Raw genomic sequence first — 26343 nt, forward strand, 5'->3', positions numbered from 1 at the left:
AAAGAGGTCAGCCTCTTTCCAGCATCCAGAGTTGGTTCCTCACCACCCACTTTCTGGCCCCAAAGTCAGTGTCCCACATTTTAAGGTTTGGCACCACTCCTCATCTAGTATCGATTTCTTTATCATTCAGCTTAAACTGATGATCCCCAAGTCGCAGTGGCTTGAAACAAGAAATGATTATTTCTTGCTCATGCTTCATGGTTCAATTTCAGCTTTGTGCCATCTCATCTTTTTTCTGGGATCAAAGGAGCAGCCCCCATCTGGGACACTCAGGCCAATGGCAGATTCCACTATTTCTCTTAGAGCTTCTGACTGGAAATGACATATCTCTCTCACTGACATTTCATAGGTTAAAGACACGCAGCCAAGTCTGACACTAACGATGAGGGGATGTGTAATAGCTCAGCCTGGAGGGGAACCAGAATGGGCCTGGTGGGATGGAGCGGTGAATCCATCCCTTAGAGCAGTTAAGGGGACTACAGTGACAGGCACACGCTGATGCAGAGCTGGCAGACTATCGTGTTTGGAAAAGAGGAACGTCAGGACATCTTTTCCTCAGTGCATTTGATATGCTTCATCTTAGCTGTTTGTCTGTGAGTGGACACAGCTTGTGGCAGACAAGCAGACACAGCTCTTAAGGGCTGTGAGCAGTACCTTCCAAAACAGGGGCCCAGATGGGACCCAGCAGCCAGATAGCAGGTGTTAGAGATTGCTTGAAGACAACTCCATGATGAACCAGCAAACTTTTATTCATTTCAGGGAAGGGGGTTATTACCAACATAAAAACTAAAACAAATTTGGGTAGCTGAAGCTAAAAACAAAGAAAACATGGGGTGATTCATTTTGTAGACTCCAAGGGAGGGTTGACTGGTGGAGGCAGGAACAGGGGCAGCTTCAACTGTCTCAGCAGTAAAAGTTCATGGGTCTTCTCCAGTGAAACATGTCTTAGCTGCAGAGCTGCCTCATCTCTGTCTCTCTTAATTTTATGTTCTAAATTCCTGGGAAGAGAGAGCCTTCTTGGCCTCTTAACAGCTCCACTCTCACCAATGGCCATGTAGAATCACAGAATACAGATCAATTGAGGTCCACCCTTGATCAGAGCCATTCTCAGAGATGGGTCATTTTTAAACATTGAAGACCAAGTACAATGACATCTCCTCCTGGTCCTCCACAGCTGCCTGGCCCAACCCCTGGCTCTGCCCCCTCTCGTCTTGTCTGACAGCAGCACCCATCCAGTGAGCCCATATCCTTCTTCCCCATGACAAGATCAGTTCTTCCGCTGCTGGGGCCTGACCCACCCCTGTGGGCATCATGAGTGATTGAGCCTCCTCTGCGATCTCTCCCTCGGCAGCATGATTCTGCCTAAAGCAGCCTCTGTTTGTAGCTCCCGTCTGTGTCAGAGGGCTCTGCTGGAGAGAGCTCCCAAGACCAGCACCGAGGTCAGGCAGCCAGGTTGATCCTTGGGAGTGCAGGCCAAGAGCAGGAGGAACGGGGAGGGGCAGCCACAGCAGCAGAGCCTGGCTGAGGGTGAAGGCCCAGGCATGGGCAGTTGGAAAGCACTGCTCCTTAGAGACAGACCTGGGAGACTACAGAAAAACAGGGCTCAGCCAGTGACCCCAGTCCAGGGTATTTGTTCTTATCCTGGACCACGCTGATCTTATTTCCCCATAACTCAAGTTTTCTTGCAGGTCTCATCTTCTCCATTTATACCCAAATGCTGGGTGATATTTGCATACTCAGCCCACTCCCAGGGGCTACTAAGGCTGTGTGAACCTCCAGGCTCACTAACTTTTCACCCACTAAAGATAGCACACTAATATGTAAATGAGGGAGATATTTCCTTATCTTGTAAAAAAAAGTTATACATTTATAAAGTCAGTACTTTATTATTAAAACAAGTGACTTGCCTTATCATAATGAATACGTAAACCTTTTACACACATGACATCTACATCCACCCTGTGGATAAGGACCACTGGACTATATGACTTGATGAACATTTTGCTTCATCCTCTTTGGTGTTCTAGAAATGTCTGCTCTGTTGTTTCATATCGGTCAAGACTCCTGTTTGCAAGTGACAGAATCCCAACTCAACCCAATTTAAATGCAAAAGAAATTTAATCATCTCATGTAACCGACAAGTCCAAGTCTGGCTCTGGGTTCAGGAGCTTCCCTGATTTTACCTGAGGAAGAAGGCAACAGATAGCACTGGGCTTAGAGCATTCCAGCTTGATCCCACAAACAGAAAATCCCAGGAAGGGCTTTTATTGGCCCAGACTGGATCCCATTCCTATCCTGAAATCAATCCCTGGGTCAAGGCAAGGGGGTTCTCTGATTGGCCAGCCTATGAAACATACCTACCCTTATGGCCAGAGTGATGCAAAATGCTGTTATAAGAAAGCAAATAAAACTCTCAGCATCAGGAATCCTGTAGCCATCTTAACTAGTTTCTCTCTGGCCTCTCAGTGGTAACTCACTACTGCTCAAGCCCCAGCTTCCATGCAGGAAGCCAGGGTGACTCCTGTCACCTGGCTCTCTCCTGGGGCAGAGGGGCTTACAGGGAAACACTGGACCCAGGGGATACCAGGAGCTCAGCATGACAAAGGAAGAGGAGACATAGCAAGGCGGGGGATGTGGGCTGCTGATCAGACTGGGCTGCACACCACCCCACAGTCAGTTGTGGGGAGATGGCTGACATGTGTGCTGTGGGCATAAGGCCTTGACTGAAGCAAGAACACACAGAGGCAGGCAGCTATGAGTCTTAACTCCCTCCCACCCAACCCACCCACCCCCGGCAGGAGTGCTGAGCAGCTGCATCCCCAGCTGCCCAGGTCAGGTGCACAGTGGGGGACAGAAATCAAGCCCAGCTTAGCCTTTTCTGTTGTGTTCTGTTCAAAGATGGTTCCTTGGTCCGAAGCTCTGCTTTTCTTCCTGCCGCCCTGCAGGCCCACAACTCAGCTCTTCCAGACAGGCCTACAGAAGTGGCCCGAGTCCCCTCCAGGCCAAGCTCATTTTCCAAGACCCTTGAATGTTTTTGACTCAAAAGACTCTGAGACCCCCTCATATGTGCTGATAAGCAGAGGGACAGTTGACACAAAGTCACAGCTTCTGCTTCCAGTAGGGTGCTGTCCCAACTCTTCAGCCCCAACCTGCTTTTCCAGCCTTATCTGCCCCATCTTCCCACCCCCATAGTCTGCTCTCAGCCTGGCCACGAGGCTGAGCATGACTTCCCACTACACTGAGAGCCCCTCCAGGGAGGGCATGTCTGGCTCCCCTCCGCACCCCAGTGTCCAGCTCAGGCACACAAAGGAGTGTTCACTGAATTAAACTGAATCAACTGCTGACCATGGGCTGAGTGCCAGTTATAAATCTCTCTCCCAGACCTGGTGCTTAAGCCTAGTCTGTTCCCCCTCCACCAGGGAAATGGGCTCACAAGGGGGAGCTCTGTGCTAGAGCTTCCCACATTCTGCTCCTTCCTAGTTGCAGCAAGCAGAACCTTTATCGATGTTCCCAATCTCTATACCTACCTGCTTCTGTGGTTAGTGAACATAAGATCATTTTAGAAACGTTTCTCCTTTATTCCTGATTTAGCATCAGTGCCCTGCAGCCCTCAGCACCGTAGCTAACCTCTTTGTTGAGGGGTTAATGACCAGCGTTCAAACCCTTAAATCAGCCCGCCCTAACTGCAGAGGGGCCAGCGGTAACTGCTCATCGTTGGTATAGAGCACCAAGAGCCCATTTCTAGCACATATTACGGATGTCATAGCCACCACTCTAACGACATTTCATAAAGCAAGGCTCTGCTCTTTCTCCCCCACCCCCCACCATGCCCTCACCCTGACTGCTGTTTCCACAGGCCTCCTGGCCAGTCAAACTCGGGATGCAGGACAGGGCCAGAGATCAGGGCAGTGGAGATGGGGCAGCTGGGCCCTTGCTGAGTTTTCTCCTGCCCTCCTGTGATCCCCTTTGTCCCTGCCTGCCTTGTTCTTGCCCTGCAGTTCCTGTGGCCAGACTAGGAGCTATCAGTACTTCAGTCCTCACAGCTGCACTTTACAGATCAGAAAACCAAGGCTGAGGGGCTTCCCAGCCAGGAAGTGGGGTGGGCGGGCATCTGATTTGGAAGCCCATGTTCTCTATTTCAGCAGGCCACCTTTCTCCTAGACCAGTGGTTCTCAGATGTTCACCTGCAGGGCTTGTTAAAACACAGATGCCTGGACCCAACTGTCAGAGTTTCTGATTCAGTAGATCTATGGAACTGGGTGCAAAAATGTACATTTCTAACAAGTTCCCAGATGATACTGGGACCACATTTTGAGATCCATTGTCCTAAATAGTGGTGCTTCTCAGCCTCTTGGCCACCCTCATCAGAGTCATAAAAACAATCCCCCTGCAAATAGGGGAGCCAGCTGTGACCCCCAAATGAGAGGGAGGCTTGGAACCCTGGAGGTCTCAGTGCTGTCTCTGCATTTCCAGCCTCGGCTGCTTTATGTCTCCTTCATACAGCTGGTTTTCAACCTGGCTGCACAGTGCAATCACCTAAACTAGAAGCCCAGGTCTAGGCCCCGCCCCCTGAGATTGTGATTGGTGAGCCTGAAGGCTCTCTAGGTGAGTCTAACGTGCAGCCCAGGTGGAGAGCACTCCTTAGCTTGACTGCTTTTAGGACTGTGTCCTGTTGATTCCTCTGTCCTTCCCGATTTCATCTGCTCGCTGATCTTTCTTCCCTTCCAAGGTCCAGTGCACATCCCCTCCCCAGAAAGCCCACCCCATGGCAGAGGCCCAGCCCACAGGCTGGCCCTCCCCTCAATGATCTTTGCCAACCCCGCCCCCTATTTTGACACTTTGTAACTACCCCATTATGTGTGATTTTTGACCCCTAGACTGTGTCCCTCCTACAGGGAACTGGGTTCCTAATGCTTTATGGACTGTAACAGCCCCCTAGGACATAGATGCCCTCTGAGTATGCAAAGAAGTAACCTTGAGGATGCTGGGTCACCTGGGTCACTTTTCCCATGAAAGCACCCTGCAAATAGAGTTGTTTCTCCCCTGTGGTAGGTTCTAGAACCTCTGGTAAAGAGTGTCCCTCTGTGACTAGCCACCCCCCCAACCACCACTCTCTAGGCTAAGGAAGGTGTTAGCCAAAGACTACCACTGCCCTTCCCTGCTCTAGTGAGAGGACCTCTAAGTGTCTCCGAGATGCCTCACTCTTCAAGGGCCCCCACTGCATAGGCTGGCAGTGTTGCCAAGGAAACAGCACTTAATGAGGGAAATCTGCTCAAAATCTGCGTGCAGGTTGTTTGGAAGAGAATTGGTACCTCAGTTGTGCCTCGAAATATTTCTATTATTAAGTAATTTAGCCAGCCGCATTTTGCTCCACCCTCCCGGTTTGTCTGGGAGGCCCTCCTCCCCTCTCCCTCAGCCTGTCCCATCATCCTTCCATCTCAGCTTGGGAACGGCTGGGGTTCCCAGAGAGGCTGAGATATTGTGAAGTAGCTACGGCAGCCTGTTTAGAAGGGATGGGATGATTGAAAAATATGTAAGGGAGCGGGGCTTGGAAACAGGAAGTTAAAGCTACTCATCTGAGTGTTTACAAATTCCATAGGTGGGGTAGAAGCTAAGGGAGGTTTACTAAGGCTTAAGGTCCCGCTCCTGGAGGAACACCTCATGTTCTAGAGCACAGCTTTTCACACTTATTTTTTAACCTTTTGTTACCTTTTCACTCCTTGTAACCTTTTGTTTGAACAAAATGCTATGTGAAAGCCAAATAGAAGAAAGACCAAAGGAGATCTTCCTTGGTTGGGCTGGGAGAGGGCCTCAGAGCCCCACCCAGCAGGCCCCGTCCTCCCAGACCTGACTCCACTCAGGGGCCCCTGAACCCCCTTCCTGGAGCTCCCAGGGCTCGATGTGAACAATCTGGTGGAAATGGTCCTGGTAGTTCTGTTGCTGGTTCTGAGAGACAAGTGAGTTTGGGACGGTTCTCGGGGGCGCCACGCTCCTGGGCCTGAGCCAGGTGAGCAGGTTTGGGACGAGGTTGGAAGCGGAGCTCTAGCTCCAGCCCAGGCTGAGGGGAGGCCCTGTCAAGGGCTAGGGACCAGGGAGTGGGATGCAGGCCCTGAACTGCCAGAGACTCTCCCTCCCCTGCAACCTCCCCCTGAGCAGCTGTCCATAGATGCATCCCAGTGAGGTTTTCTTAAACCCTCTTAGCCTCAGTTTCCTAGCCTTAAAACTGGAAGGTGAGCACAGGTGTATGGAAAGTACCTAGCAGAGGGCCTGGTGTACAGGTATACAAAAATATGTGTTTTCCTCTTCCCCTGCCCCTCCTGGGGCAGTTTCTTCCCCAGGGGCAGTTTCTGTCAGTAAGGTGCTGTTTGATACCTGAGAGGGGCGGGTCCTTGGGACACCCCTACCTCAGTCTCTGAGGGAGGCAGGCCCAGCTCCATGCTGCCAGGAAGAGAAGGGAGGCCAAGGACACCTGGCAGGCAGTCCACCTTCCTCCTGCAGTGCAGGGGCCCTTGCTTGTCCTGGAGACAAAGTGACAGAGCAAGGGGAACCTCCAGCCCTGGGGTCTTTGCCTGGCCTAGGTTCTGTGGCCCTGGGGGCAGGTGTGTGCATGAATGGGGGGGCAGGAGGAGGCACTGTGGGCTCCCTGGCTGGCTGTCCAGCTTAGCTCTTAGTCATGATTTCTGCCCCCAAGCCTGAGGGAGAGGAAAATGCCACCTGTGAGACCCGAGATCAGATGTGTTTGGTCTTTTCACCTTGCCCATGATTTTTCTCTTTCCCTTGTCAACATCAGAGGAAATGCCGAGCTGGGGTTTGTAGGCCTGCCAAGCTTTCTGGGCTGTGAGGGGGATGAGCTGAATCAATCATTGCAGTTAAGGAGGAGCTTCACGGCTGGGGATGTTGTTCCCATGCCCGGCGTGTTTGGGGGCAGTTGTAAAGTATCCATAGTCAGGCTAACATCTTGCCCTTCACCTCTGGCATGAGTTACAGGAAGGATGTTGCTCTTAGCACTTTGTACCATCTTGTGTTATGGGCCTTTTAGTAATGCCCCCTCCAGCCCACTGCTACTCCCTAGTCCAGGCCCCCGTTGTGGCTCGATGGGATCACAGGGGAAGCTTCCAATCCAGGCTACCAGTCTCTTTCGCTCTGGCCTGGCCACTGGACCCAGTGTGACCCAAGGGAGGGAGGCAAGTCAGGTGAGAGGTCATGTGTAGCTCTAGAGTCAAACTGCCTCAGTTAGAATCTCAGCTGTTCTCCAACTGTGTGACATTGGACAAGCTACTTAATTTCTCTGTGCCTCAGTTTCCTTACCTACAAGATGAAGAGAAAAATAAATTATTTTATATCTTACTTGTAGTAAGAGCTAAAAATATTTCAGCTTTTATTGTTAGCAGCCTAAAGCAGGGTTTCTCAACCTCAGCACTAGCGACATTTTAGACTGGGTAATTCTTTGTAGTGGGGACTGTCCTGTGCATTGTAGGATGTTGAGCAGCATCCCTGACCTCTACCCAAAAGATGCCAGTTCCCCACTCCCATCACGACAACCAAAAATGTCTCCAGATATTGTGAAATATCCCCCGATTGGCAAAAATGCCCCCAGTTGAGAACCACAGTTCTAAGCCCTTCCTTACTTGAACTTCCAAGGCTCCCAATTGCTCAGAAAGCATAGTCGCGCTTGCAGGGCCTGCAAGCACTAAAGTGGGGCATCTTGTACTAAACTGTGCTCCCTCCTTTGTGTTCAGGCCATTAACTGATTCAATCACTACTGGCTGAGCTTCTGAGGTGTCCAGGTGACTCCTAGAGAGAATCCTCTCTGCTGAACCTTCCTGTGGTCGGCTGGTTTCGTGGTTACACCACTCAAAATGCACTTTGTCATTGGCTCTTTAAAAAACAAACAACTGTCTGTTCCTGTTATGATTTTCCCAGACACTGGAGCAATAAACAGCTCTGATGACAGCTGTTCCAGACAGTAAGTGCACACATCTCTCAAGCATCTCCCCCAAGCACTTCAGAGCAGCTAAGTGGGTACAATTGATTTCAGCTCTTACCTGGAAGGCCCCGTGGGTCTGTGGAGACTGCACTGGAAACCACAGCCAGGCCCTAAGGACAGGGATGAAGGAAAGGGTGTCAGCGACTGGCTCCCTGGCTGTCCTCACCTTGCTTCTGAACCTCAGGAAATCTGGGTTCTGGCGTGCAAGAGCTGCACTGTGTCCTGAGGAGAGAGCATAGTGCATTCAACCCAATAGCAGAACTAGCTATACCTCTTTGGGAGGAAGCCCAGGTGGCAGGCTGAGGCCCTACATATTGGCATATTCAGGGAAGGCTTTCTGAAGGTGCTGAGTTTTCATTTCTGTTCTCAAAGTAACAAGAGTCAGGAGAGGCAAGTGGAAGAAATGGAGATAGTTCTTACATTAGTTTGATTAGGGCCATTATTTCCTGATATGCAAGCTTCCACAACTTGGCTGTTGGATCCTCTAGGACAGGGATCGTAGCTTTCTCATCTGTAAAGACCAAGTTAGAGATTATTTGTTATTGAATGGATGGGTGGGTGGATGGATGAGATGCTTAACTGCATCTACAGAATTTCCTAACCCTTATCAGTTATCAAATTCTCCCTCAACTCCAGTAAGCTAGAAGCCACAACGGGTCATCAGCTTTCCTTGGTGGTCACTGGAAACCCAGGCCACACCAGAGTGGTATCAGGATTCTGAGGCAAAGCCCACTTCTTACCCAGTTTAGGGGTTGAATCGTCTCCCCTTACTTTTGTGTTCTGCTCACATTTCCACATTGAAGACAGGCGTTCTGCACTGGCCTCTGCTCAGAACTTTGGTCACTAGTATCTATGGGAAGAATCAGTAAACTTCAGTCATTTCATTGTCTATCTCTGTGGATTCACCGAGCCTGATAATTTGTAAGGTTACCTTAGAGAGCAGATCCTCACTATAATGAGTGTCTTCCCTCTGTCCCTCCAGACCCACTCTCCGTCCATTTCTTCCCACCCTGCAAGGCTGACTTCATGGACTTTCAATGGGCTCCCGTGTCCTCTGGCTTCTATATGGGTTCTGCCAATGGGCTTATCCAGCAGGAGAACGGAGTGGAGACGGGAGGTTGCACTGGGGTATTTATTCACCACCACTCACCATTACTCCCAGACCTTCCTCCCTCAATCTTCTCACAAGTGAACATTCTCTATCAATACTTAACTTTTCTCTTATAGGTTCTAGTAACTGCTCTCTCCCCTCATCCCTTTGGGCCTTGGAGGGGTAACTGCTCCACATTACTATCCCCAGGGGCCATTTTTTCCCTGTGGTGCCCTTACACCCGACCCACGCCATTGAGAATTGTACCTTTATTCCATCCTTGGCAGTTCCCCTGTGTTGAGTGTACCATCTGTTTCCTGTTGGGGCCTTGACTCATACCCTGGCCTGAGGTCCTTCCTAGGTCTGAAGTGCCCCTGCCTGTCTCTCCACCCTCTCCCTGGCCATCTAAGCATCAGGAAGAATGTGGCCCTGAAGAACCACCCTTCAGCCTCCTTATGTGCGCTGCCCTTCCCACCCCATGGTCCCTTTTATGCCCTATGCCCATGTGTTAAGTCCTTGTCAACCACCTTCTTTTACTAAAGCAAGAAATACTTAGTTTTGCCCTGTGGAATGAAACAAAAAATTTTTCCCATTGAGAATTCTTGAATAGTTCAAGATAATAAGAGGGCCTATCCTGAATTCTAACCTAAAGCAAAGAAATGTGGTATCTTAATTTGCCCAGAGGTCTAATCATAGGTGGGGGTGTTAATTTCTTTAGGAGTGTGAAGAAAGGAGCTCACAAAACCCTGTGGCTGCTGCTTAGAGCCCTGTTGGGAACCAGTGTTCAGAGAAGTGGCTGGAAGCTTTGAAGGCCAAGGGTCCTGTGGCTTTCCTCTATACCAGGGTCAACAAACTACAGCCATGAGACATCCCATTTTTGTAAATGAAGCATTACTGGAATGCAGCCATTCGTTGATGTGTGATCCGTGGCTGTGTTCATGCTCCAATGGCAGGGCTGGGTTGATAGAGACCGTCTGATCCCCTGTGCAGAAAACAGTTAACACAGCAGTGACTGGCCTCCTTGGAAAGGCCTGCTTACAAGGTCAGCCCTTGACTGGCATCTGGGAACTTGGATTTCAGGGGAGTTCCCACCATTCCCACACTGATAAGAGTAGCTCACTGCGCCTAAACCGATGGCGTAAACAATACTCACTTTCCTTCTGGGAGTCTGGAATTTTCATAATAGACCAGGCAGAGGCTGCCTACGTGCCGAGCCCCCGGTAAAAGCTGTGGGTGCTTAGTCTGTGCAGCACTTACTGCAGGCTGACTCAACTCCTTGCCGGGGAGTTCTGTGTATCCTGTGCAACCACCGGGAGAGGACCCTTACCTGGAAGCTTGCACCTGGCTTCCCCAGACTTTGCTCATGTTCCTTTTCCCTTTGCTGATTTGATTTGTATCCTTTCACTGTAATAAATCACAGCCATGAGTACAACCATGTGCTGGGGCCTGTGAGTCTTAGCAAACCATCGAACCTGGGTCTGGTCTTAGGAACCTCTCAGTCAATACACCTGCAAAGCCAAAACTATTTACCATCTGGCCCTTTAAGAAAAAGTTTGCCAACCCCTATACCACAGTCTTAGTATGGATGGAAGTTTTCTGTGATATATCTCCCATCCCACAAGGCTCTGAACACCCTAAAAGTGTGGCCCAGGTCTTTTGCTCTTTAGCTACTGGCCATGCACAGTATCTTGCATAAGTATTTATGGATGGAGGAAGTCAGTAAGCCTGTAAAGAATGGATTTAAGAAGTATTTTTTAAAAGGGTGGTAAAATCAATTTAAAAGGTTTTGACTAACGTTTTTCAGTGGAAGAATAGAATAGAAAGTAGAGTGCATTGCATATAGGGAGTCTCCGTTTCATTTCTTGAAAAATGTGTTTCAGTAACACATGTGGACTCGATGCTATACCGGATCATAATGTAAAAGGGTTTCTTCTTGTCCGTTGCAATAGAAAATATTAAAGGCCACTGGATTGTGATCTCTTCGCAAGGTGCTTGGGGAGAAGCCCAACTTACCCTCTCCACCTCTTCGGTCGCTAGCACTTAACTGCACTCTCCTCCCACCCCCAGAACGTGTACTACACGAGCAGTCAGCAGATCCACGTGGGCATCCTGAGCCCCACGGTTGATGACGATGACAACCGGTGCCTGGTGGATGTCAACAGTCGGCCGCGGCTCATCGAGTGCAGTTATGCCAAAGCCAAGAGAATGAAGCTTCACTGGCAGTTCTCTCAGGTAACATCCCGGAGCCCCCAGGAAGAACAAGAGCAAAGATAATGGGGATGGGGCTGCCGGGGCCAGGAAGGGCATGGGAGGAGAGGGACATTGTGGCTGTAGGAAGACTGTGACAGCCAACAAGTCTCGGGGTTTATTGAGCACTTACTACACACCAGGGGTTTCACATACACTGGCTCATTGGCTCCTAATATTGGCTCTGAGGGAGGTTATTATTCTATTGTTGTTGCTGTTTTATTATCATTTTATTTAGTGTTTAGATATAAGGAAACAGGCTCCGAATGGGGAGTCACCTGTACAAAGTCACACAGTAAGGGGCAGGGCTGGGATTTAAGCTAGGATTTCTCTGGTTTTAACCCCCCGCATTTCTTCTACACGAGCCCCTTGTCATGAGATGCAGCCCCAGTATCCCAGGTATAGACAGTGCTGCGTCACCTCTGATCTGTGACCCCTCTGCCTTCCTCCCAGTAGGGGTCACTTTTGGGGACAGGTTTCCATCCAGGGCAGTGTCTTGGGGCCATTTTGTGAAGGGTGGTCTGTTTCCACACGCTGGGAGAGGAGATGGGTGAGAGGACCTGGGATTTCCTGGAATAGTTCCTGGAGATCAAGGCCCAGCCAGGCACCTGCTGCTGTGGGGAATTCGTGTCACCTCGATACAAGTGTTCTTGAATTGAAATAAGCTTCCTGCCCCCTTTGTGAGAAGCGCTCACAATAAAAACACCGGGACACAGGACTTTAGCAGTAACCGAGGCAGTTGTTTATCCACAGATCTGCAGCTCTGGGCGCAACCAAAAGCCAAATCTAAGGTGAGCGCCAACAAAACGGAGCTGGCTGTTTTTATCCTAACACAAGTAAACTCCCCCTTTCCCTTTCCCCCCGCCCCTCCCCCTCCCCCTCCCCCTCCCCCTCCTCCTTCTTTTCCTTCTCCTTTTCTGTTTTTCCATGCTGGATACTCCAGAGTTACAATCTAACATGATTAGCTAAATTAACTGAGGGTGATAATTAACTAAAGGTGATCTGGTTATATATCTGTCTCCAGCTCTCCTTTGAAATTTCCCTATCTTGTTTGCTGGGCTGTCTAGCTCCATTTTCCCATTTCCCTGTGTTTGGTGATGAATATCTTCCCCCTTTGACCTCAGAGGCAGGCATTTGTGCTGAGCTGTGGAATGCCCCTTCCTGACTTGCAAGTGTGCTAGTACTGTTAACTCTGGTTCAGAGACCCCCTGATTCAAGATTACATTTGTCCTTTGCTGCTAATTATCTCCTGCTGGTTTGAGAGTCACCATTTCCTTGCCTCTTACACCTTCAGAAGCCTTGCTTCTCCCAGGAGCTGTGGAGTCACCAGGGAACTAAAGCCCTGAGTGTGGGGCCATGGCCTCTCCATGTCCAGCCTCGCGCAGTTCGATGTTAGTAAGTCGTCCAAGTCCATCTCAAAGATGACAAAGGGAGATTAAATCACCTGGCCACAGTCACACAGCCGAGAGCGGTGGAGCTGGAGTTCCAACAGGCAGGCGGCACCTGAACCCAGGCTACTTCAGTATCCCAGCCCCGCAGACAGGTTTGTCTGCCTCCTTTCCAGCCCTCACAGACAAACAGCCTTCCCACACATGCCCCAGTGTCGTGGGCTACAGTGACTCTGCTCACCTGGGCAGATCTGGGTGCCTTGCTGCCCCTAGCTGGCCCTCATCTCATCTCTCCATCCCTCATTGGATCAGAGAAAGGACCATTCTGCTAAGATGGCTGTCCTCGAAACAGACACCCCCAAATCCTGCTCCTTCCCTCATCTCAGCACATGGCATTGAAAGAGCAGCCCCACACAATTCCTGCTTGAAGGGACATAGTGACCAACAATGCAGGCCATTTAGGCGCATGGAGCCCTGGGGACTGGGCAGCCACTTAGGCATATAAGGAAAACTCCCAGAGTGCTTTGGCAGTCACATCTTTGATCCTTCTACCAAGGAAACTGTTTGGAAATAATACTTTAAAATCCCTATTTGTAAATCCAGAGCATCCACTCTTACTTGATATTTTAAAACTAACATATGTGAAATTTTTGTTTAAGGTAAAATGATTAATATTTATTAAGCCACCTGGAATCTCTTTCCAACCCACATTGGTCAGGAGCTGCTGTTGACAAGGCCAGAGGAAGCTGGGAGACTCCTAAATGATTACAGCCAGGTGTTTGGGCAGATTTTCTTTCAACAGGTTTTCATCTTTGCAAATTAGGCGGGGTTCCTACCAACTAGAATTTTCTGCTACAGAAGTTGGGCTGAAAGGAGCTTTTTACTGGTACATTTCAAATCTCCTTTCTGGTTTCACATTCTGCATTATTTACTCCCCTGAGGGCTACATTTAAACTCTACAGACACTCAGGCTGAATTAATTCCAAAATAATCAAGTGCGATTCTCCCCCATTCTTCTACAAAGGAGATAGGCCTTTGCATATCTTAGTGTTCCATCTCAGACCCTGATTTTCTGTTTAACAAATAAAATGCCTTTCCTCTAACCCTTGGAAGTGCTTCTGAATTCCTAATGCTTCAGGATGAACAGGGGCAGCTTTCAATTCTGACACTGAGAAAGCACATTTGACAAAAACATTTCTCTGGCAACGCTGATGTGCAGGGCTCTGATGAGCCGTTTTCCAATAATGAACATTCTTTCCTTCAGCTGTTCATCAAACATTTATGGAGCACAGGGCTGGGCAGGAGGGATGCAGATATGAACCAGACACAGCCTCTGCCCAGGAGGAGCTGATGGGCATGGAAACACGTAACAAGACTGAGTGACAAGGGCCAAAATGAGGAGGGGACAGCGTTCTGGGGGCCCAGGGTGACAGGCTCTGTCTGCAGAATGCAGGGGACATTCAAGGCTTGTTTGATCTAGATCTTGAAAGTTGTAGGACATTTCCCATGTGTAGAAAGAGAAAAGAACATTCCTTGTAGAGGCACAGCCTGGGCAAAGGCAAGAAAAAGCAGGGCACACTTGAGAATTAGAAATCCAGTTTTGATGTGGGTGGAATTTAGAATTTTCAGTGGAGCAAGAGAGAGGTCAGACCTGAGTCAGTTTGAGCAGATAACAATGGTTGTTGAAAACTAGGCTAAATTTGGACTTCACTTTAAAAGCAAAGGGAGGAACTAAGGCAGGTTCTTCAGCAGTGGATTACGGTGATGGGGTCTGAGTCCCTCTGGCAGCAGAGTATGGGTGGATTGGAAGAAAGAGGCTGCAGACGGGCACGCAAGTTAAGGGGCTGTTCCATTATCCCTGGGACAGAAGGGTGACTTGGTTGCCATGGGGGCATGGGGCCAGGCAGCTGTTGGGAGGACTTTGAGAGACACTTTACCTGTCTGTTGGAAATAGTGATGGGTTAAGTGGAAGTAATTGTAAGGGAGGCTTATTAATCCCAGACCACTCCAGGCTCTGGGTTTGAAGAACAGCCTGTGGGCAGTCAGAGTTGTCCCTCTCAGGCAATGCATAGGTCTCTAAACAGCCCACATTCCCCATATCAACACAAAGTGAAACTATTAACATTTGAAGTGGTAGGTCACTGATTTTTCCAACTAATGATTCCTGCAGGTTTAGAGAATTTCCTAAACTACCTACTGGGGTTACAAATTCATATCCATGAAGTAGAGACGTTCAGTCTTCCATGCTTGCGTACCCATCATACTGAGATTTGGGGGATTCTGTGATTTGGTGATGTGGTGTTAGGGAAGAGGCATTTAGTCAATGGCCCCTGGACCAGTGGAAGGAGAGGGAGAAAGCAGATATCAGATTACTATAGAAGAGAACTTTGTGGCAAGATACCTGTCAAGCAAAGCAAGGGACTGCCTCCAAGGGGTAATGAGACCCCCACTCTCCCCTCTGTCACCATTACTTTGAATGGTTAAGTAAATGCTTCAGTAAATGCTGGAGTTACTGAAAGGGTCTTGCCATAGGAAGGCTGTTATGTTGCGTGTCCTCTAAGATCCAACTTCCTTAAAACCTGTCTACCCATTTGAATGTGTAGTTAAAGGAATGGGGACTGTAGGACCAGAAAGACATCAGGAGTACCTAAGCTGTGCCTTCAAAGATGTGAGGATCTGCCATATGCAAGAGAGGGCAGACTGGTCCGTGTGGCTCGGAGGGAGGGCCAGCCGGGACAATCAAGGGCAATTTACAGAACAGCTTTCTCATAGTCAGAGCTGCCCAGACACGAGGTTGGCAGTTCAGAGAAGAGGGGGTTCAGAGGACACTCAACAGGCCCTCCAAGGCTCTACAGCTCTAGATGGAGCTGGACTGGGTGGTCTTAAGGGCTTGTCACCCTGGAATGCGGTAATTCTAAGCTGAAGTTAGGCAGCAGTCCTCAGGAGGGCTCTTCCACCCGGAAGCCCTGCTAGGCCTGCCTTAGCAGCACGAATTTGAAAATGAGCTGAGTTTCTTGTGTGAGGGTCATTTTTACCCCACTTTACAGAATTGTTTGTTATTTCACTCCATGCCCCTGTCTTCTGTCAACCAATAGACTAGGGGGCAGGAATGTCTTACACTTGCAGTATCTCCAGCCTGAGACAGAGGAGACATCCAGTGTGCTGTTGATTGAAGGAAGGAGTCCCTTATTTAAAAATTCACAAATACTATTAAAGGCCTCTGATGTGCCAGGTCTTGAGCTAGGTTTGTGGGAGACCCAAAGACAAACAAAATCCAGTCTTCAATGACTTCCCTTGCATGCATGCATGCATGCTGTAAAGATCAAAGAATAGTACTATAGTATTTCAAAGACATTTCAATGTCATAGTCAAAGATCCCTGCTCAGCTGGAAAATCCCTAATTCCTACAAAGAACACATTCAAGTGGTAGTGCACCCCAAAGACATGCACTAGTGGGGTACTCAATGTTACAGGATAAACGTGCGCTTCTCCCTGTCACTCCAGATTTGAGGGAGTGACAAATTTGGATGAATATCTTAAAACAGGAGGTTTTGATGAGCTGTCAGGTATTCAGACTGTATTTTCTACCCCCAGACTTGGGTATGCCATAACTCCAGTTGGCCGTCAGGGTTCTTTGGTGGAAATGTTAGCAAGACCCATCTGGCAGCCCAAGGGCACACAGATCAGTGTTCCCATTGGGAGGCCGTCTCCACACCTCAGCCGTGTGCCTGTCTCCTTTTCAATGCAGCATTGACGCATTTTCTAAATGAGGAACATCCAGGGTAACGAGAAATTTTCCAGAGTTTGAGGAAACTGCCTGGAAGAGAGCTGAGCCCAGAGCCAAGCCCGCCTGTCCAGGGACAATTGACTCTGACTTGTGGGGTCTAATTTGATAATTTGATGCAAGATGAGTGACTCACTCAAAACAGAACCTATTCACAGAGCACATTTCCTAGGGAGCACCACTAATTCTGCCAAAGAATTTCCCAACACGCAAGGAGGAGGAGTCCTTGACTTTCACTCGCTCCAATCCCCAAGCCCTGTCAAGAAGTCCAACTTTAAGAACCTTTTGTACTGAGAAGAAAATACCATCGTCGGGTATTTCATGACAGCTTTGGAATGAAACAGCTTTTCATTTCCATGCCATATGAAGGGGCAAGTGTGGAATTGTCCAGTTTGGAGGAACTGACAGGGCTTTGTTTAGTCCCTGAGTGTTTTCTTGGTTATTTTTAGTTGCTGGCAGTCAGCACTTCCCTCTTCCCATGTGTACTCCATGGAGCTCAAGAGCTGTGGCCAGGTGTGGTGCTCAGTTCCCCACTACTCAGACCTGGAAGAGATTTTGAAATGTATTTATCAAACATTTATATGGTGCTTATATGCCAGGTAGCATTGTAACTGCTTTATAAATATTACTTAATTCCCATGACAGTGCTATTAGGTACTTTAACTATCTTTATTCTACACATGAGGAAACTGAGACACAGAAACATTGAATAATTTGTCCAAGGTCAAATCTGGGAATTCCGTCAAGTATGGGGTTCATGCTCCTTTGTTCACAGTGCCTTTGTCTCACCTCTGGAGAGCCAGCGGGTGGCTATAGTGGGAGTTTGGGGCTGGGGTGTCCCTGCCGAGCCAAGTCGCAGGTGCCCCTGAACTGGCTGGATTCCCGCCTCTTCAGCAGACACCCTCCTGCCTTCCTGCTGTCTTCACACCCTCCCTCCCCTTCACCTGTCCTTTCGCACTTGACGTTGTCATTGAGCAATCTTCAGTTCAATGGAGCTTCACCACAAATCCCAAGCAGATCTCACTCAGGCAGCCAAATCTCCTTGAAGAAAGCCAAACACCAAAGTACTCATGGAATAAATGGGATGTTGAATATTCATAATACCAAAAGACCACTCTCCTCTACAAAAAGGCTTAATATCAGGTTTCTTTAAACACCTCTAACATCCCACCTATGCTTTGAAGTATTTGATGACTAATTATGACCTACTTAACCTGGAAACTCCTGAGCCCACTGTGCTTAAGACCAAAGCCCCACTGGGCAACTTGCCCATGGAAAATTAATTAGAAAGGAGAGTGGAGCGAGAGCTCTGAAATAAACAGGGCAGTCTTCACAACACAGGATGCAGTCCACACACGACCTCCTCATGAACACTTGATTGCAAATGTGAGACCAGCCCGAGCTCAGTCCAGATGCTCCAAATGCTGTGCCTCAGGGAGGCCAGTGCAAGCAACCAGCTGGGCCCAGCCCTTGACTGAGACAGGGTGATGGCTGTCCCTAGTCCCCAGAGTGTGGTTCCTGGACCAGTACTACCAGCAGCACCTGGAAATTTAAAGAGACACATTTTTGGCCTCATTGGAGACCTACTAAACCAGAAGTGGGGCCCAGTGGTCTATGGCTTAACAAGCCCTTTAGGAACTCTTTCTAATCCATCTACCCAACTTCCATCTTCAGGAAGAGCCGGGGGCTTAGTCTGACACTAGCTGTCCCACCCCCAGCTGCCACAGGCGCACACTTGGGGAAGCATCGCTCTGTGACCTAGGATCAACTCCTCAGCGCCTCAGCCCAAGGGGCTGATAGATCATGGATCTACATGCCGCCATGCACATGGTCTGTGCTCCACGTGGAGACAAAATCAGGGGGCCCCCAGTGCTCTGGCATCTTTTGCAAAGGAGAGGACGGAAGGCCAGAACAGCTCAGCCACTTATCCAGGGTCATGGCCATGGAGAGCCAGAGGCAGAGATGGGAGCAGAGTCCCCTGTTCTGGCTTCTGCTCATACCATTTCTAATGCCTTCTAGTCACCACTCCAGAGAAGCCCAGAAGGAGAAGGCACTAGGCTGGGGGACTGGGTACCCAGCTCTAGGAATCATTATTAGCCTTCTTTATTCTATACATTCAGCTCTCGATTTTTTAATGCTGTTTCTATATTTAATTTGGTTCCCATTCCAATTAAGCTCTCTGTGCCACAGCCTCCCTCCTGCCAGGTTTAATTGCCCTTATTTAAATTCTTTAATTAAAAGTATTGTGTATTTCCAGATCCTGTAGTTGTAAGTATTACACAAATAATTTAGATGACTGAACTAATCAACCAAGTGACTGCACCCTCCACAGAGGGCGTGGCCAATCAGGGGTTTCATATCAAGCCTCAGCCTCCCGGAGCCCTGGGCCTGGCCCAGAGGCTGCTGGCTGGCCCTGGGTGTGAGGACAAGAGCCTGCTAGCAGGTGTTCCTGCTTCCTTCCCCCTCTAATGCTCTGTGCTCAGCACAGCAGTCAGGGTGACCTGGTTAACATGTCAGCCCTGTTCTGCAGTGGCTGGCCCTGTCACCAGGTTAAAAGCTAAAGTCTGTTCAGTGGCTGTGGGGCCCTATGCAGCCTGCCTACACTCACCTCTTGGGCCTCACCTCCTACCCCTACCCTCACAGTACTCTGTGCCCGGGCCTTCATGCTGTTCTCTGAACAGCTGGTGCAGGAGCTTTGCTCTGGGCTCCAGGACTCTCCCCAGATGTCCCCTGGGCTACCCCCTCCTTCACATCTTGCTCAGCTCTCACCTTCTGAATGAGGATCACCCTGACCACCTCTTATAATTGCAGCCTGCCTCACCACCATTTCCGAACCCTTTTCTTACCCTGCTTGTCTTAATCCATTCAGACAACTATAGATTAGGTGACTTACACAACAAATATTTATTTCTCACAGTTTTAAAGGCTAGAAAGTTCAAGATCAAGGTGCCGGAAGATTCACTGTCTGATGAGAACCCTCTTCCTGGTTTGCATATGGCGGCCTTCTCACTGTGTCCTCACCTGTCTCTTTATATAATCCTTTTCATGAGAGCTCCTCACTCATAACCTAAGTACCTCCCAGATGCCCACCTCCAAATACTATCACATTGAGGATTAGGGTTTCAATGTGAATTTTAGGGGGACCCAAATATACAGTCCATAGCACTACTCTACATTTTAGTGCACAGCCCATCACCTTCTAACACTATAGAATTTATTATTTGCTATTTGCTACCCCTCCTAGAATAGTCTTCACAAAAATAAGGATTCTTTCCAGTTTAGTCACTGATGTTCCTGGCACACGGTAGGCACTCATTCAATGATGGAGGGAGGGAGGAAGGGGGGGAGGGATGAAATGTGTCTCCGCAGAGAGCCCTCAAAACAACTAGATGACATTGGCTCTCCATAGCCCCTTGGAGGTCAAGGTGACCTTCTCTGGTCAAGATGACCCCAGGTTGTGGGGCACCAACAGCTGTCAGTCTAGTCCACTCCCTTGAGACAAGCATGGGGTGGAGTGAATGGTGGAGTGGGCTGGCCACTTATCCTAGAGAGGAACTGTGAATGGGAGTGACTCCCGGGCTCCCAGCCTGGCTCCACCACTAATTGACCGTGTGATCCTGGGCAAGTCTCTCCACATCTCTGAGCCTCAGTCTCCAATTCTATAAAATGGTGGTAATTAGCATCTCCACCCCTCAGGGTTATTGTGAGGAATACATGAGATCGGGCATGTGAAGCATCTGATAATGCTGGGCATATGGTAACTAAGTGTTAACTGTTACTACTTTTGTAACAGGTGCAAAGCCTGCAGGTAGAAGTACAGATAGTAGCAACACCAGGCTGCTCCTAAGGGTGTTGAACTCACCAGAAAGGGACTGAGCGGAGGCAAGGAAGGCTTCTTTCCATTTGTGGAGAATGGAATTTGCCCACAGAGAGGGCACAACTCCAGAGTTTGTCAAGGTCTGAGGTCTGAGAAGGAAGACAGGAGGGAGACAAGGCCGGTGGCCAGTACTAGTTCTAGCACCAAAGGGTGGCCTGGCTGTTCTCTCCATACTCCAGATGTGTGCAGATGCATACTAGGGCTCTGCTCGTTGAAGCCTCTGAGGTGGCCTCACTGCTGTAGTAGAAGATTCCCCCTTTGGAGCCTCCAGAGAGTGGGCTCCCCTTGGCCTCACACCCTGCCCTCTCTGATAGACCCAGATATACTCACAGAGGCTGCATCTCCTCCATACCCCACCCCTGCTCCTGGCCACACCCCATTTCTCCCACATTCTTCCTAGAAGCCACCCTGGCTGTTTCTGCCCCAGGGTCACCACACTTCCTGTCTCTAGGGTTCCAAGGGCATGGTTGGGCCAGGGTAGGGCCTGGGAAATGTCATACTTGAGTCTGTGAAGGAACACTTTGCTTCTCAGAGACCTCTGCCCCTGTCGTCCTGTCTCGGCTTTGGCAAGGTGCCCTGCAGAAGGCTTAGGATGTGCCTGAGTGGCTGGCGGGAAGGGGGGCAGTGCAGTCTCCTGTTTTAGACCAGTTTCTCCAAGTTTCCATGGTCCAGGAGTGGCTGAAGCAGCCTCACTGTTGGCGAGGCCTGACCTGGCCTGGCCCCAGAGGAAATACTGCACCGTCAGAACCTTCAGCAGAACGTCAGGCCCTCGGTCTGACCCCTGTCTGCTTGCTGTGCCCTTTTGCTGGACCCCCCACTCTGACTGTGAGCAGCCTCACATCCATTTGTTGTTTTGTCGCTGAAAAGGGGATTTCCCTCTGCTCATCCTCCCTAATCAGGACAGAAATCATATGGCGCTAGAAATAATGGAACCAGAAGTGTAGAGTGGCTTGCCCAATGTCACACAGCTGACAACCAGAAGAGAAGCATCCTAGTTCAGCATTGTCCCCTTTCCCTCGCATTGCCCCAAGGCCCAAAACCCCAGCAGATCTCGTGAATAAGAGCTGGCTGGTTTCTTTCCAGCCCTGCCTGGGGTAGGAGTTACACCGTTCTGGCCAGGGTGTGGGAGGGTCAGGAGAAGCTGGCTGTAGCCTGCTAGTGAAGCCCCAGTGACATGGCTCAGCCTGTGGGCAGGCAGCAGATGTGCTCAGGCCTGGAGGCTGCACGCTTTTACACAGATGCCATAGAAACCTGGGTCAGGCAGAGTGATGGGCTGGCCTTGCTTGAAGCAGGTGTCACAAGGGAAACCTCTGGGTCTAAGAGTCCAGCCACTGAGGGCCAAGATGCAGCCCCAAGGGGGACCACAGCTTCCCAGAGGACAGCTCGAGGCAGGTAGTCTTCCACACTCATCCGTGTGTAGTTCAGGACTGTGGGGTGGCCACCAAAAGTGCCGATTCCTTTGCTATGTTGAAAGAACCTGTTGTACAGTGGAAATGAAGTGATCTTTGCTCTGTGGTCAGTGCGGAGTGACACAAAAAAAGGGTGGACAGCCAAAATGGAAAAATTAAACCAAATTGTCCCAGAAAGAACTGGGAATGTTTAATGTGGAAAAGTGTAGAGCTGGAGGACATGACCTCACCATCCCCTGTTGGAAGGGCAGGGATGGAGGTGCAGGAGCTGACCCAAGTATGGGTACCTGATGGGTGGTCTGGGCCTCCTTGCTGGGTACCCCAAGACAAGGATCTTAGTTCAATGGGAGGAGAATGCTCTGAAGCGGAGCCACTTGGGAAAGAAAGTGATGGTTCAGGGGGCTCCGGGCTTTGTGCCTGTAGGTGGCCATGCAGAGCGGAAGGGCCTCGTGGCTACAGTGGCTGAAGTGCAGATGAGAGCAAGAGGGCCAGCCTGCAAAGTCTCTTCCAACGTGAGGACTGCAGGGTCCTTTCTGAGCCCTTGTCCCACGGCCACCGGCCCTGCCCCCTCTCAGGGCCTGAGCTGGTGGGTTTCTCTTGTGGCTGCACCTATCGGCCCTGATGAGCTTGCTGTTTCAGTTCCTCCTTTGTCCTAATGTCTCTGTGCTGCTGGGGGCGATGAGTCATTGCTTTCCTCAGGGAGGTCCTGGGCTGGGGACTAGGGGTGCAGCAGGATGGATCTGCTGTACTCACTCGAATGCTTCTGAAGAGGTTTGCCATTTGCAGAGCCATCTCCCCCACAGCGGACAATGGGGACTCCAGACCTGCTCCCAACACACGCACACGCACACACACTCCTGCCCCTTTGCTATCTGGCTTCTCCCTCTTTGCCTCCTTCACCCACTACTCAAAGTCCCTTCGGTGGAGCAGGATTTTCTTTTGTTTTAATTTCTTTTAACTGAAGAGTCACACATACATACAGAAATATACATACAAAAATAAAAACTCAATGATGTAAAGCAAAGCTAACACCTGTGTAAGCACCACCCAGGTCAGAAAATAGCACCCCATCAGCACCCCAGAAGCCCCTTTCTGCTGTCATTTCCCCACCCTGCCTCCCCGACAGTAACCTCACCCTGACTTGAACACTGTGGTTTTATTTTGCCTGTTTGGGAAGTTTATAGAAGTAGGATCATGTATATATTTTGTCTGGCTTCTTTGGCTAACATTCTATTTGTGAAATTCATCCATATTGAGTAGAGCTCTAATGTGTTCGTTTTTGATGCCGTATGGTATTCCATTATGCGAATCACCACAAGTTACTTACTTACCCCTTCTATTAATGAATGTCTGGGTTGTTTCCAGATTAGTGCTTTTACAAATCATGTTTCAGAAAGCACTCAGGTGCATGTCTTCGGTGCACACATTTCTGCTAGATCTATAGCTAGCTAAAGGCACAGAAATGTTGGGTCACAGGGAAGTGTCTGTTTAAGGGTGGCAGATGCTACCAATTGTTTAGGTGGTTGTGGGATCTGAGTCTTGATGTTCTCTTGAGATGTCAGTTGTTGCCATGGGGATGGCGGTAGCAGACTGGGGATGACTTCCAGAAGGGGTTCTGTCACCCTCTCTCACAGTGGCTGTTGACTAGGGTTGGCATGGATGCAGCTATGGACGAGCCACAGAGTCTTAAGAGGTGGGGCCTCCCTCTCCTTACTGCCAGCCTGCCAGGGCCACTCCAGGGTGGACTCCAGTGCACGATCACCCTGTCCTGTGACCAATTCCCTTCTCACCTGTATGGGTTGTAACAGCCATCATTAATGACCACCTATCATGTTCCAAGCTTTTGGTTGGATGTTGAGGGGACAGAAATTAATAAGATATAGAACTCTCGGTCTAGAGGGTGAAAAGACAAGTGAATAAGAAATCTTACTATCATTTGGTAAGCCCTGAGCAGGGGAAGGCATGCAATGGGGAGCACTGAGCCAGCTGGGTGGACCAGAGGAGAGGAGGTGGAGGTGGGGGCGAGGCTTCTGGAGGAAATGGAACCAGAGCTGAGCCTTGAATGACTATGGCTTAGCCTGCATCAGAAGCATGGAGAAGGAAGGACCCCGGGCACAGCGCATAGCTTATTCAAAGCCTGGGAATCTTGAGAAAATGCAGATGGGGTCAGAAAACAACATGAAGTTAAGTATCACTGCAGCAGAAGGTATAAAAGTTGAGGGAGACAAGGCTGAGAGAAATGCAGGGCCATACCCCAAAGGCCGTCAGGGCCGTGCCACAGAGTAGGCTCTGTCTTCCAGGCCCTGTGTGCAGGGAAGATCTCTCCTCCCTGCTTCTGCAAGTGGGAGAGGGAGCTGCGAGAGGGCTCATGCAGCTGTCCAGGGGACAGAAGATGGTGGCTCAAATCGGGGCAAGTATGATGGGACAAGGATGAGGGGATAGTCACAAGGCCTGAAGGAGGTGGAATTAACAGGAATCGGTGCCTAATCAGATGCAGGGAGAAGGTATAGGTATCACTGAAGATGCCCAGCTTTCTCACACAGACGGCTGCCTATTGCAGAGATGGGAAACACCATACATTCTGGGGAAAAGGGGAGTTTGAGCACATACTCAAGGCCCATTAAGCTACAAGGGGCCCACTCACCTGGACCACCACCCAGCCCAAGCAATTCTGCTCTTTTGGGAGGCTAAAGCCCAGTTGAGCAGATTTTTAGTATAACTCAAGAGATACTCAAATGCTGACACCCAGGTACATAGCCAGAAGCCCCAGAGTGTTTGGGGTATAAACTGAGTATGCACGGCTACAGAACGTTCTGGAACATCAGTAGCATGGGGGAGCCATGCATATCCAGGAATGAGGGAGCCCTGTGACCTTACAGACAGAATCCAGGAGACTGAGTTTGGCTGAGGCCAACACTGATGACTCCAGAGGTCCAGCTGGGGGCATGGACCCTAAAAGCAGGAGGTCTGGTGATACTCAGACTCAGGCTGATTATGGGATGGGCCCAAGGATCTAGGCTTTTCAGAGCACAGCCCCAGCCTATGGCTATGGGCAGCAGGACCCAGTCCTCCTGGGTAGGAGCTATAGGAGCAATCTAGCATGCCACACCCCAGCCCAGTAGACAGACATGAGGGTGGCATATCTGTCTCTGTTCCAGCAAAGAACTAGGGCTCTGTGAAGAAAACTGAAGCAAAAGTTCAGTCTCAGAAAGGAGACCAACACATCAGAGATGGGGAGCCCAAGGCTTCATGGGAATCCTGGCCCCAGACCTCCTGTAGCCTCACTGGATCCCAGACATCTAGACACACTAATAGTCCCAGCCTGCACCAGCCACTAGGCCTCAGGCTCCGCAGACATCCCAGTGTGGCCTCTACCTCTTCTGACCCCACTCTCCGCCCTGGCTCCTAGGGAGGCGCCATCCAGAACCGCAAGTCCAAGCGCTGTCTGGAGCTGCAGGAGAACAGCGACTCTGAGTTCGGCTTCCAGCTGGTGCTGCAGAAGTGTTCCGGCCAGCACTGGAGCATCACCAATGTCCTGAGGAGCTTGGCATCCTGACCCCGCAGGAGCTGCCCCGCCCGCCCCTTTGCTACTGTGTAGCACCTGCTGCAATGTTGCCTGCTGTCCCTGTGGGGTTGTTTGAGGTCTGGGGAGCCAGGTTAGCGGCCCCTCCTAAAGAGCTTTTTATTTCCTATTCAATTTTCATGGCGTTTCTAGAAAGATGCTGCTGAATGGTGGGTGAAGGTATAATATCATAAACTATTTTGCAACTGTAAATAGGGGACAAACGGAAAATATTTATAACTGTCAATAAAATACTATTGATTAAAAAAGGATTTTTGCAATCATTTCATGTATGGGGGAGATCCATGCCTGGCTCCCCTGAACCTGGAGTTCCTATAGCCCAAGACGCATCTCTGTCTGCCCCTCTGGCTCCACATCCCTGAGAAAGAAGGCTCTGGGTCCTGCAAACAGTGGGAGCTCATTGTGTAAGCTGCCATCTTTCTCTGTTGGGCTGAGGGTGGTGTGAAGGCCCCTATGAGCTCAGGCACACCTCCTCTGGAAGACAGCCTCAATTCTTGGCTCCTGCAGAGATTAGGATTTCTCGCAGGCCACTGGAGCATCATCTACCAGCCACCTCCTGGGCTTGAGACTGCACTGCCCTCTCCTGAAGTCACCTCCTTTACCTCCCAAAGCTGTCCACTGCTCAGGCCCTCAGCAGTGACACTTGCCTCCAGCAAATACCCGCTCCAGGTGCTAAGACCAGTTGGCTCCTTCCATGAATCATGGTGCACTCATTTACTGACGCTGCTGTAACAAAGGACCACAAACTTGGTGGCTTAGACAACAGAGTCATTCTGTCATGGTTCAGGAAGCTGGGAGTCCAAAATCAAGGTGTCAGCAGGGTTGGTTCCTTCAGAGAGCTGTGAGGGGCAATCTGTCCCAGGCCTCTCTCCCAGCTTCCACAGTCCCAGGCATCCTTGGCACGTAGAAGGCCATCTTCTCCTTGGGTCTTCCCATCATCTTTCTGTGTATATGTTTTTCTGTGTCCAAATCTCCTGA

The 26343-nt window shown here is 49.9% G+C and overlaps 1 protein-coding gene across 1 annotated transcript in view; it reads left to right on the forward strand.

Annotated features, from left to right (window-relative positions):
• The window catches only part of GALNT18 (polypeptide N-acetylgalactosaminyltransferase 18), a 162995-nt gene extending 137388 nt beyond the window's left edge, over window positions 1–25607 (forward strand). Inside the window, exons 10-11 of the mRNA XM_090267276.1 lie at window positions 11145–11309; window positions 25192–25607. Coding sequence (XP_090123402.1) covers window positions 11145–11309; window positions 25192–25338 — 312 coding nt within the window. The 3' untranslated portion in view covers window positions 25339–25607. The remainder of the gene's footprint in view (window positions 1–11144; window positions 11310–25191) is intronic.
• Window positions 25608–26343: the final 736 nt, after the last annotated feature.

This window comes from Furipterus horrens, unplaced genomic scaffold (assembly GCF_987537825.1).
Source record: "Furipterus horrens unplaced genomic scaffold, mFurHor1.1.pri manual_scaffold_2, whole genome shotgun sequence".
Classification (NCBI taxonomy): domain Eukaryota; kingdom Metazoa; phylum Chordata; class Mammalia; order Chiroptera; family Furipteridae; genus Furipterus; species Furipterus horrens.